General features: G+C 30.8%; 2 protein-coding genes across 2 annotated transcripts; both read right to left on the bottom strand.

The window, feature by feature from the left end:
• Positions 1-4303: 4303 nt before the first annotated feature.
• Positions 4304-11483, bottom strand: MKS88_001161 (uncharacterized protein; the record flags this gene model as incomplete). Its single annotated transcript, XM_067219821.1, has 3 exons — positions 4304-4404; positions 4506-9002; positions 9155-11483. 3 exons carry the CDS (start codon positions 11481-11483, stop codon positions 4304-4306), a joined length of 6927 nt encoding a protein of 2308 aa, XP_067075089.1.
• Positions 11484-12991: 1508 nt separating this feature from the next.
• Positions 12992-13330, bottom strand: MKS88_001160 (uncharacterized protein; the record flags this gene model as incomplete). The annotated part of the gene is made up of 1 exon (XM_067219820.1): positions 12992-13330. One exon carries the CDS (start codon positions 13328-13330, stop codon positions 12992-12994), a length of 339 nt encoding a protein of 112 aa, XP_067075088.1.
• Positions 13331-13611: the final 281 nt, after the last annotated feature.

Genomic DNA, 13611 nt, shown 5'->3' with positions numbered 1-13611 from the left:
GCGCGCACGAGGCGAACGCTGTTGCACGATTTACGTATAAATTCAAACAGTGCACTTTTTTTCTTTTTTCTTTTTTCTTTTTTTTGCAGAGAGTAAAAGTAAATAAAAACGTAGACCTTTTTTTTTTTTTTTTTTTTTTGTAATATTGTTATCACATTTGATTTAGTAATTGAATTTATTGTAGTTATTGCAGTTATTGCAGTTATTGTAGTTACTGTGCTTCGTTATAATTTTATTTTCCCACTTGCCACACACACATCCCAAATTTGTTTAAACATTATTTACACACAAGATGATGGACCTTAAAATACCCGAGTTCTTAACCGATGAAAACCACCCCATTGGGTACTGTATAAGTGGTATTCAAACTTTTGTAAGTGATAGTGTAAGGTTGATAAGAAAATGTACAAAACCTAATAAGAAAGAATACACAAATATAGTATATGCTTGTTCATTTGGATTTCTAATTATGGGATTTATCGGATATATTATAAAACTTGTCTTCATACCTATCAATAATATTTTTGTTGGCGCCTATTAAAAAAGAGAGTTGAAGTGGTTGGCTACATGGATAGGCTTTCATGTAGGTGCATATGGTGAAGTTACACGTGGAGATGATATGTGGATGTGAAATATGCAAATGGAATGTCGAAGTGAAAAATGCAAATCATAAATTTTATGTTTTTACTTGAACGTTTAAAAGTTATCTGATCTGATCTGTGTGTATCTTTTTTTTTTTCTTTTTTTTTTTTTTTTTTTTTTTTTTTTTTTTTTTTTTTTTTTTTTTTTTGTTGCAAAAATTTATTTAACTTTTAACTCGAAGTAATTGGGTATTGTTATTGCTCATGTTACAACACATTTTGAGCAAAGTGCGACATGTATGCGTATGAATATATATGTATGTGTATATTTATATGTATATATGTATAAGCGTACTTATGCGCAGATATACTTATAATACGAGGATAACAAAGAACAGCAAATAAGATTTTATTTATTTAACTTATAAAAGATATATTGTTTTATTTTATTTTTTTTATGTACCCTTTTTTAAAAAATTTTATATCGTAGAATAATACATGTTTTTATTATGTCAGATATGTTACACATGTGCGTGTGTGTCTGTAGGTATATGTATATGTATAATAATATATATATATATATATATATATATATATATATATATATATATATATATATATATATGTACGCATAGAAACACGAATGTATGTACATATATCGTGTATGTACCTTTTTATAACAGAAAAAGCAATGTTCTATCATAATATAGCCTTACTGCAAAGAAGTCGGCATTATGATTAAAACAATTATTGCACCTACTATTGCAATTACGCTTAACATTACAATACTGCTACTATTATTACTACAGCCACTAAAAATATTATAATTATTTTTTTTTTTTTTAATTATTAAGTTCTTCGAACAAGCGTTCATTTAAACTTGTAAAGGCATTTCCTAAATTTTATCCATTTTTTTAATATGCAATCAAATAAAAATAAACTACCAGCAGTATGTATGATGTGTGGGAAAAAATATACGTTTTTATGCAATTTTATTTTATACCACTGGAATTAACCGTTTCTTGCTTTTTTTAATTTTATTTTATTTTTTGGCTCACTGTAGCATTTTGTAAACCTCCAAAATTTGGCATGAGCATATAACGGGGAAGTACAAAATGGATGGGGAAAACAATAAAGCAAAATAAAGCAAAATAAAGTTTTGAATAACCATACTACACAACACAGTAAGGGCGCATTTAAGGAATAGTGCCATGAGTGGAAATACATATATGTATATGAGAAATTTTTCAAAGCAGAAGCACTGCAATAAAATATATTGCATTCTTTTTTGATGAATTACCAATTCGCTGTTGCTTTATTGTACATAAAAAATTGGTTTAACAAAATAAGGCACTAAAAGGAAGCAATAAAAATGTATGGTACATATATAACGCGCTTTTTTGTAATTATTTCGTGTACATAAAACATATTTATATATATATATATATACATACGTATTATATATTATATGTTACTATGTATGCACCTACGTACGTACGTACAAGTACATAGGTGTGTTTATATGTAATAACGTATTAATTTTTAAAAATTTTCATTTTTGAAGCGGCCGTTTTGTAAAGGGCCTGAGAAGGGGTATAAAGTGGTTTCTTATTCTGTCGGCTTTTAACATATTTTGCTTTTTACTTTTTTTTACCTTTTACTTTGTATTTATTTTTACCTTTTTTACTTTTCTTAATATTCTCAATTTTATCAACTTTGTTAACTTAACAATTTTTTCAACTTCAATTTTCTTAATTTTTTTTTTTTTAAGTAGTTAGAGGAAACAAAGGCACATAACTCAAAAGGGAAGATACTAATGCAAAACCCGACAAACATGTCATTTAAGTTTTTTCCTTTTCTCTTTTTTGAAATATTTTCATATTTTTTTTTGAAATTAATTTAAAATAGGCAAAAAAGGAGATTTTTTTTTTTTTTTTTTTTTTTTTTTTTTTAATGAATATAGTGTAACTGAACTGACTGTTTTTCATTTTTCAATTGACAAAAAAAATAAAAAATAAAAAATAAAAATTAAAAAAGGTACAAATTATAAAATATTAAAATAAAAAAAAGTACGCAAACAATAATAAAATATTAGCAAAATAAAATTTTAAAAATAGAGAAATAATACTGTGAGAGAAACCACGTCTCATATACTCGTACGCCAAAATGTCAAGAAGAACTAAAAAGGTAAGAAAAGTAGAAAAACAGGAAAACTAAAAACAAAGCGATAACTGAGCGATAACTGAATGAAAACTTAGTCAAAATATAGTAGTAACGCACGAGGGAACAAAATTAATATGCAACAAATATATAAAATATATATTTAACAACAAAGCCTTTTGCATTTTTTGTACATAAAATCATTTTCCATCGTAACAAGTTTGCATAAAATTTAAATATATTAAAGGAGTGATACATTTTGTGTATGCAGAAGTAAAAGAAAAAAAAAAAAAAAATCGAACATATGTGTGTGTATGTATATATGTTTCACATGTACTCGTATACGTAGACTTCTTTGTACACGTCCACAATTTTGTGCACGTCATATCCCCCATTTTTTAGGTCGGATTAACGGGAAAATACGGGACAAGGTACGGGTCCTCCCTCCGTAAGCAAATGAAAAAAATAGAACTAATGCAGCATGCGAAATATTTATGCTCCTTCTGCGGAAAGGTGAGGAAATTCATTTGGACAAAATTATGAACATGTTCATGCGAAACGTCCTTGCAAAAATGCCATTTAACTAAACGCGTATTTACACAACCGTCTAATTTGTTAATAAGCTAATTTGTTAATAAGCTAATTTGTTAATGTGCTAATTTGTTATTGTGCTAATTTGTTAATGTGCTAATTTGTTAATGTGCTAATTTGTTAATGTGCTAATTTGTTAATGTGCTAATTTGTTAATGTGCTAATTTGTTAATGTGCTAATTTGTTAATGTGCTAATTTGTTAATAAGCTAATTTGTTAATGTGCTAATTTGCTAATGTGCTAATTTGTTAATGTGCTAATTTGTTAATGTGCTAATTTGTTAATGTGCTAATTTGTTAATGTGCTAATTTGTTAATGTGCTAATTTGTTAATAAGCTAATTTGTTAATGTGCTAATTTGTTAATGTGCTAATTTGTTAATGTGCTAATTTGTTAATGTGCTAATTTGCCATTTGGCTAATTCGTTTTCATGCTCCCCCCACTTTTTTTTTTTTTTTTTTTTTTTTTTTTTCAAGACTGCTACTAAAAGGACGTGCGTTGGTATATGGCAGTGTAAGAAATGCAAAAGAAAAGTATGTGGAGGCGCGTGGAGTTTAACGACCCCAGCAGCACTTGCAGCAAAGTCGACAATTATCAGACTGAGAAAACAGAAAGAAGAGGCACAGAAATCTTGAAGTGATCAAGTGGACGTGTGTGTGTACCCTACTTATTTATTTGTTCACATACCTCCCGTTCCTATGCTTTATTTACTGACGATTTTGCTATACAACACTTCTTTTTTTTTTTTTTTATATTTATATATTTTTTATTTTTTATTTTTTATTTTCGTTGATATTCACCCCGTGTAGATAAATTTATGCGAGTGAAAAAACAAAAAAAAAAAAAAAAAAAAAAAAAAAGACTTTTAAAAACTAATTTTTCAGTGTATTACGTCAGAATGACACAAACATGCTCAAAGGAAAGGAATATTTGTGTGTAGACAGAATATTAAAAAAATGGAATAAAAATATGCTAAAATGATAGCGAAATTTTGCACCTCGCGTTCCTTTCTGTGTTCACAACAAAAGTATTTTCCGTACGTCGTCTCGGGATTTCCATCGAGTCCTTAAGTCCTGCAGAGAGAGAAAAAATATTAGAAAATGGGTACATATATATATATGTATATATGTATTTATGTATGAATGTGTATATATGTACATGCACACGCGCCGACGTGCGCTTTTGTGTACCCCGTTGGACGCCATCTGCCTGGCCTTAACAACGACCTGCTTGACCCTGTTGATGATATCACTCTCCTTATACTGATAAATATTTTTATTTCGAATTAAAGATTCAATAATATCTTTTCTATTCTTCTTATATGTATTAATATAAACATTTTCTAGTTTCCTTTTTTTAAAAAAGTGTGCAAAGTGTGAAAAATCTACTTGTGTCATATGGTCTATTTTTCTTTTTTGTTTGAACTCAAAATGGTTAATTTCATTACTTAACTCATTTACTGAATCATTTTTCATATCACTGTTCCTTGATAAGCTATGCATATAGTTTAATTTTATTTTTTCATCCGATTCCTCTGCGATAATGTGCATTTCGCTCAATCCAGCTTTTGCATCAAGACTTTTTAACTGGTCGATTTTCCCGTCATCAGCTCTTTTGATTTGTCCACCTTCTCCTCCATCTACCGCTGCTCCTTCTGCCCCTACCTGTAGATCAACTTGTTCCTCGAGATGCTCCACCCTCCTGTTCTTCTTCATCTTTCTGTCATTCCTGTGGGCGTCCAGAAAATCGGGCGAGTGGTCGTTCAAAATCTCTTTTATATTTTTGTATTCACTAAAGAGCTTGCCCACAGTATTGTATGCAGAATCGAAGAGAATATTATAAAAAAGTTTTAACATGACTCGTAGCCATCTTTTGTGTATGCCATCACAAACCCATTTAACGAGTTGATTATTATCTCCTGCTAACTTTCCCTTTAACGACAGACAAATGTTTATAAAAAAGGGAAACATAACTGTCATATAGTTGTTATTAGAAGCAATATTATTATCTTGTGTATCATCATTAGCATGATCATTCAGTTCGATGGAAGTACAAATAAGTATATCCTTTATGTCGAGCAAAAAGTTTTGATCTTCATCAATTTTCTTTTTATTCCTTTTATTATTCCATGAATTTAATTTTTCGTAAAGCGCATTCAACATATTATCATCTCCAAAATATACTTCATTCATGCGTGCTTGCATGTATTTTTCTTGCTCTTCCTGTGTTTCCATCTTTTGCTGCTCCCATTCCTTCTTTCCATTATGTGCACCCTTTGTAGTTACATGTCTATAGTTTAAGTATTCACATACAGCTTTTATGAACCCAAATTTTTGGTGTGCAGTTGGATTTTTTTCCTTCCCCTCTCGCTCTATCATTCCGTCTTTTTCTCCCTTATCTTCCCTTCCTTTTCCATTCTGCTTCTCCTCCCCATTCTCACTCTTCCTTTTTTTTTTTTCCCTTATTTCCTCCTCCTTCTTGCTTATCAAATTTTGTATATCCTGTACTCCCAATGTTTTGTAATCATTGATAACTTTAATCCGTTCAAAAAATTTCTTTTCATTTATGTGTTTCGATAAAATTAGCCTTTCCGATTTATATACATAAATGCCTAGATACTCGAGTATTCTTTCAAATACATCTCTCTTATGGCACTTGTTCATAAGATCCTTCTCCTCCTTATTCAAATACAGTCTATACATTTCTACGTCATCAAATAGATGTACCACTTTATTCGTATCGTTTTCACCTTCTTTTGTGTTATCTCCATCAGTTGATATCCTATCTTTTTCTCCTTCCTTCTTTGTTTTCATATCCAAAATGTTGGTATACTTATCACCAATTGTGTTCGTTAAGTTGATGAAAAACATCCTACAGTAATCATCATTAGCAATGAAAAACTCATACATACATTTCAACAAATTAAACATCCCCTTTACCTTTGCTGGATGTAACATGACTAATTCATGCTCTTCCATAAAAGCATGTTTATCACTCCATCTCGTTTCTTCTTCATCCGGTTCGCCTTTCATTTTGGGATCATGCATATGATCTTCCCGCTGTTCATCTGAGGGTTCATTCAGTTGTTCATCCTGATACTCGTCCCACTGCTCATTCCCTTCGCCCGATTCCCCCTTCTTGACACCGCTTAGTCGCTCCCTCAATTGCTCAATCGGTAGTTCGTGCAATTCTTCGAACTTATCTATCATTTTTCGAAATACGTCTACGTCTACATTTTCATTGAGCACCCATTCGTTGCTGTGTTTATTGTAAATAAAACCCAGCAGTTTAAGAAGTTTCTTAAAATATGGATGTTCTAACAAATCCCTCGACATACTTAGAGGAATGTCAAAAGCTAAAGCTCTATTAGAAAAATATTTATTTTTAGATAGCTTTTTCAATTCGTATAAAGATTTTAGGCTTATGTTTATTTCTCCCAAAACGGTGCAAATATCGCAATTTATTTCGTTTGACGTTAATGGTGAATCATCTTTCTCATTTGGTTCATTTAATTTTTTTAGTCTATAAATGGTGTAAAGTAGCGGTAGTTTATTTTTTCTTTTCAAATAATCCTTTGTCAATTTTGACTTTGATGATTCAACATTTCTGCTTCTCCTCTTTGAAGGATCATACGACAATTTAGAAACGGAAGCGGTAGATGATGCACTTCTTGAAGACCAACTTCTCGACGACCCACTTCTCGACGACCCACTTCTTGACGACCCACTTCTCGACGACGATGCCATATAATCATGCTGGTCGATCACATTGCCCCTTTTATCAATATAATTCAAATAAATAAGTTGGTTCTTGACAGTATTGGATGACTTGTTGAGCATTTCACTTATGAAGGGTATAAAATTGTGCATGTGTTTGAACTGTTTAAAGTAAAGCTTCAAATTTTGAACATCTTCTTTTGACCACTCGAGTGCTTCTAATCTCTTTCTATTATTTAACTCAACAAATATATCATTGATATTAGTCCCTTTAGTTAATTCATCATAGATATAAACATCATTCCCTTCATTATAATTACTAAAAATAGAAAACATGTATTTCTCACTTAGTAGACTAGATAAATTCTTATTCACGTCCTTACTAAAAAAAAGCTCGGTAGGTAAGAAATAATTATTATTCCATAATTTAAAAAAACAGCCAATAATATTTTCAAAGAAATTCATTATCCAATAGTATTGAGGACATGAATAACATTGTTCATCATTCATTATATTTCCAAAGATAAGGAAATACTTAACGTCTAGAAATAAAAGAAAATTATATTCATTATTTTTATGCTTTATTAAATGCTCAAAGTACGTTATAATTAAATCGTTAATATGTATACTGTTTCTTTTGAAATTTTCTAATATTTGCATACAGATGTTTACAATTTTCCCACTGTAAATTTCATCCACTAGGTCACACACGTTTATTCGCTCCATCGAGTCGTTGTAGTGGTACTGATCCTTATTATCACTATTCTGGCCATGCCTGCTGCCATACCTATTTCCATACGCTCTGCTTCTGTTAGGATGATTCATCAACCCTTTTTCCCTGTCATATGCGTATTCCTCCTCCTCGTCCTCGTCTTCCTCCTCATCATATATCCGTTTACTCTCCTTAACAATGTAAGTAGTACCTCCTAGCTTTTCCAAAAGCTGAATAATTAACAAACTACATTTTAACGAATAAATGAATATATTTTTTTCATGACTCATAACTTTAAAATTTTTGAGTACCCAACTTAGAGTATTCAAAATATTTCTTTTTAACAAATAATCTAAAGACGATTTACAAATAGTCTTTACATTATCATCAGTAGATAAGGCATGCAAATTTATTAAATTCAAATCTGCATATAAACATCTTAAACAACACAGTATAACTTTACTACTATTTTTACTCATCTTTTCTTCTTTTATTATACGATGAAACGTATCACATAGAAATTCGGAATGTAAACTATTCTCACCAATATACATTTGCATTCCTAAGACCATTTGTATACGAGATATGAACACAGTACTTCTATATATACTATTGCAATTTTTATCCTCATCTATGTTTGACTCTACTCTTTTACTGTTAGGAGTGTTTTCCTCATTTCCTTTTCTTCTTTGTGTTTCTCCTTCCTTAGAACTTCTTATTCTTATCCTAGCATTGTTCAATCTCTTCCTATTTTCATAAACATAAAAGTTCGTGTAATATGTAACTATCCATGCGTGTATATTCAAAATGATTTTAACATCCCACTGGTAATTGTAGTACTCCATAATACACCTCCTCAAATCTTTTATGCATATGTTTAGAAAAACTTTCAGACAGTAATTAAACCCATCGTAGTTCCGGTTATCAGTCTTACTAAAAGCAGCATGATGATAGTTAGCATTGTCATCTATATCACCATTACTGCTATCATAACTTCTTCTCTTGTCCTTTTTACTTCCCTTCCTATCATAGGTATCTCTACACTTGACACCACTAGAACAACCACCATCATCATACACACCTTCGAATTCTTCATTTATTCCTACAATCGTATTAATGAAATCTTGCACTTTGTACAAATTTTTGTGATCAAATATGTTAAGTATATCATATTTTTTAAAAGAATCCTCTTCTTCAAATATATTAAAAGACAAATCATCAAAAGAGAAATTTTCATAATGATCTATTAAACTTTTTCTTTCGATAAATTTTTTTTTTTTTTTTTCATATGCTTATCTTCATTAGGTTTTCTAACTTTGGTCTTAGCTAATAATGGATTGATTCTAGATAAGTGCATAATCATTAGATTGTTTTTTCTAGAATTCAAAAAGCTACCCCGTTTGTAGTTTCTTGTAGGTGCGCTCCCCCGGGCGTTGGCCCTTTTTCCGTCTGTTCCTCTTCCCCCTAGGCTTGTCTTTGCGTTTGTGCATCGATCACTTGCTCCTACACCGCTAGTACTTGCTCCTACACCGCTAGTACTTGCTCCTACACCGCTAGTACTTGCTCCTACACCGCTAGTACTTGCTCCTACACCGCTAGTACTTGCCGCGGAACCGCCCTTGGTCGCCATAATTTTCCCCTTCTGATACGTGAGGGACTTGACCAAATCGATCGGATCGATGTAGCAAATGACGTTATAAAAGAGTCTAACATATTCCCATATCTCTTTCATAGTATTTTGTTTCAAATATGGGATATGTATATTTTTTTCATTTTCATATTTCTTTATCTCTTTATCAAATAGATGTTTCATTTCACCAATAATTAAGTGAAGAGAACTATGTTTATCTAAAATACTCTGTAATATAGCATAATGTACATTGTTCAAGTTTATATCTTTACTTCCTCCTTTAGGATTTCGTATACCCAACACCTGTGTTAATATATTTCGAACCAGAGTTATATTTCCCCTGTACTCATGTATCAATTGTTCTCTCTTCTTTTTGTCCTCCAAGAAAAAATTTGAAATTTCCAGCAACTCCTCGTTTATTTCGTGTATCTTCTTCTTAATGTTTACTATTTTGTTTCGAACGATGCTCTTCTTTTTTGGCAGGTTACCAGCGTTAGAGTCATTCACTCCGTTCCCATCACTTGCGTTAGTTTCGTCGTCTTCTTGTCCGTATTGTTGTTCATACTCTGTTGCATCCTCCTGTCCATCCGCTTGTCCATCCGCTTGTCCATCCTCCTGACCGTCCACTTCCCCTTCCATGGACTGCTCCCTACATGCTTGAAGCTCCTCCTTTAGTTTCCTCTTCTGCTCAACTAATTCGCAATCCCTCCTTTGCATTTCTATAACTTTCTCATTTTCCTCAATGCCCCTATAATCCGCATCAATGAACAGCTGGCAGTTGTACCTGAACTCGTTAAGCATGGTCAGGAAGTTTTTGCTAGCTAACAAACACTTTAAACTTTGTAATCCATTTTGGTACTGTTCTATAATATTTGATCTTTTCTGTAATTCTTTTATATATATATCATTCTTTAATGCATTTGAGAATATCTTTCTGTCTTTCTTTTCTATCTGTAAATAATTATAAACATTGTAATTACTTTTTTTATTATTAAAAGAAGGCATGTGTCTATGCCAATAGTCAAACCATTCTTTACTTGGTCTTGATGTCAAATAGTATATTAAGATAAACATATTTTTTATTAGCATATTTTCATCAATATCTTTATATATAGAATTGTCGAAATCATTTTTAATAATATTTATAACTTGGATGATAATATCCTTTAGTATTTGATTATTATATATATATAATGTTACATACATAGGATTTTTAAAGGTAGAATCTATATGCGTACCAATTTTTCTATTCAAATATTCTCTTTCTCTCTTCAAATAAGTATTTATATCATTTATTATTTGTACTATATTTGTGTCTAGTATATAATGTTCTTTGTCTATTTGTTGAATTCTTTTGCTATTTACTACTACCACCATGTTCTGTTGCCCTTCTTTAAAATTAATTTCCTTATTCATTTGCTTATTCTTTTCTATTATTTCATTATCTTCCTTTTTGTTTTGTTTTTTTTTATCGCTCTCTTTTGCACTTTCATACATTTTGCTGTATATGAAGTTGTACACACTCTGATTTTTAATTTTTAGGTTTCCCCTTTCGGGCTCCTTTCCCCAGCTGTTTCCCACTCTATGACTGCCTCCATGGCCGTTGCAACGGCCACTATCATGATCATCTTCACAATCATCATCAATGTTATTCTTGTCTTCCGTGTTATTACCCCTACCACGGCTACTCATATTACTATTGTTGTTCTCAGAACCTATGTTATTCTTTATATCTTTATTTAACACTGTTTCCTTTTTTAGCATATTACTAAAAAGAACAAGAATATCCTGCTCAAGTATTTCCCTTGTTTTTATAGCATGTAATAAATTGTTTTCATTAAATATATCATCCTCTATATTTTCATTCGGTATCGTGTAAGTATTTAATTCATCATCCTCCTCAGCTTCTTCATCCTCTTCTTCAAGTTCATCACCCTCTCCCTCTTCATCCGACAATTCGTCTGCCTCCTCCTCCTCGTACTCTTCACTCCCCTCTTTCTCATCATCAGAGTGACCTATTTTATTTTTTATTTCAAAATGTTCATCATCGCTCTCTTCATCATACTCATCAAATCTTTCGCTTATGCTTGACATATCAAGTGAAATAATAATTTATAAGTGGCCAAGAATATGCGCAGTGATTCGAGCACAGATTATGGATAACAAAGCGTGAATAAGATTTTCCTTGTTTTTTGTTTTGTTCCGCTTAGTTTCGCTCTATTTCACTGTTTCGCTATGTATCGCTATGTATCGCTGTATCGCTATGTATCGCTATGTATCGCTATGTATCACTATGTATCACTATGTATCACTATGTATCACTATGTATCACTATGTATCGCTATGTATCACTATGTTTCTCTATGCTTCTCTATGCTTAGCTTTGTTTTATTTCGTATTATTCCTCTTTATTCCGCTTTATTCCGCTTTATTCCGCTTTATTTCGCTTTGTTCCGTTTTACTTTTTTTTTTTTTTTTTTTTTTTTTTTCTTCTTTTTTAGCTGAACTGTTCAGGAATAATTTTCTTGCATTTGCTCATATTTTTTGTACGCAAAGCTGAAAGGAAAAAAAAAAAAAACTCAAAGAAGGGGCTAACGTTAATATCATATATGAAATGATGTGCCCTTGTGCACATGTGCAGGAATGTACCCAAGTATATATACAAGGACGTATGCGTGCATATATGCATGCGCACGTACGTATTATGCATTTATGTAGTAATACATTCGCTGTTACTTTCCTAAACAGCGTAAGAGTAACTGACTCTTCAAAAGCACAGTTCCCTGTGAAGGTACATATTAACACGTTTTTCTCGGGCGTATATGTGGAGACTGACGTGTGTAGTACTTAAAGTCTATAATGATATGAATGCACGAATGTGTGTATATGTTATGCACACCTATTTTTGCGTATACGCATAGATGATTAAAAAGAAGCAAAAAAAGAGAAAAAAAAGGAGGGAAAAAAGGAGGTCATGGCAAGGAAAAGCAAGTAACTTGACATGAAGTAAGCGTGTGTTCATATATATTCATATGTAACTCTATTTACACATATTTATATATATTTACATATATTTATATATATTTACATATATTTATATATATTTACATATATTTATATATATTTACGCATATTTATATATATTTACATATATTTATATATATTTACATATATTTATATATATTTACGCATATTTATATATATTTACACATATTTATATATATTTACATATATTTATATATATTTACACATATTTATATATATTTACATATATTTATATATATTTACATATATTTATATGTATATTTACGTGTGTATATTTTCGCGTGGCGGGAATTACGATTGACAGTTGAGCAGGGTGTTTATTACCAAAAAAAAAAGAGAAAAAAAAAAAAAAATTTATATTATTTTATATTTCAGTACCCATTTAACGCGTCCTTCCATAGTGCTAATTTAAACCGAGTTCTGGGAGTACTTGTAGCGTTTAAAAAGGGTTAAATGTAGTAAAATTTTGTAAAATGTAATAATATCGAATAAGATGAAGTCAAATTGATAAGACGAAGTCAAATTGATAAGATGAAGTCCAATCGAATAAGATAAAGTCAAATCGAACAAGATGAAGTCAAATTGATAAGATGAAGTCCAATCGAATAAGATAAAGTCAAATCCAATAAGATGAAGTCCAATCCAATAAGATAAAGTCCAATCGAATAAGATAAAGTCCAATCGAATAAGATAAAGTCCAATCGAATAAGATAAAGTCCAATCGAATAAGATAAAGTCAAATAGAATAAGATGAAGTCAAATCGAATTAGGGAAAAATGCGTAATTCTCACATTTCTTTCCCCATATTTTAAGTAGAGCTTAACAAACTTTAACAAAAGCGCTATATTACTGCAAATTGTAATTTTCCCTTTTCCGTATTTCACTTTAATTTCCATAATAGAACATGATAAAAAAATGCAAAATTGGAGGTTCCAGCTTTTGCTTTTATTTAGACTTATATGGACTTCATTTTATCGTCATATTGACTTTACCTTTATATGGCTTTCGTTTTATCCTCATACTGCCTTCATTTTGACGTAGTCCTGATATCCACCTTGCTTGTCTTTTTGTGTCCAATTTTTTTTTTTTTTTTTTTAAGAAATCTTTAATAAACATTGAAATAACATTTATTATTACGAGTACAAAAATGAAAAAGAAAAATTCAAGTCCATTACAA

Source organism: Plasmodium brasilianum, chromosome 4, assembly GCF_023973825.1.
Source record: "Plasmodium brasilianum strain Bolivian I chromosome 4, whole genome shotgun sequence".
NCBI lineage: Eukaryota > Apicomplexa > Aconoidasida > Haemosporida > Plasmodiidae > Plasmodium > Plasmodium brasilianum.
This window is presented reverse-complemented; position numbering and strand designations above follow the sequence as displayed.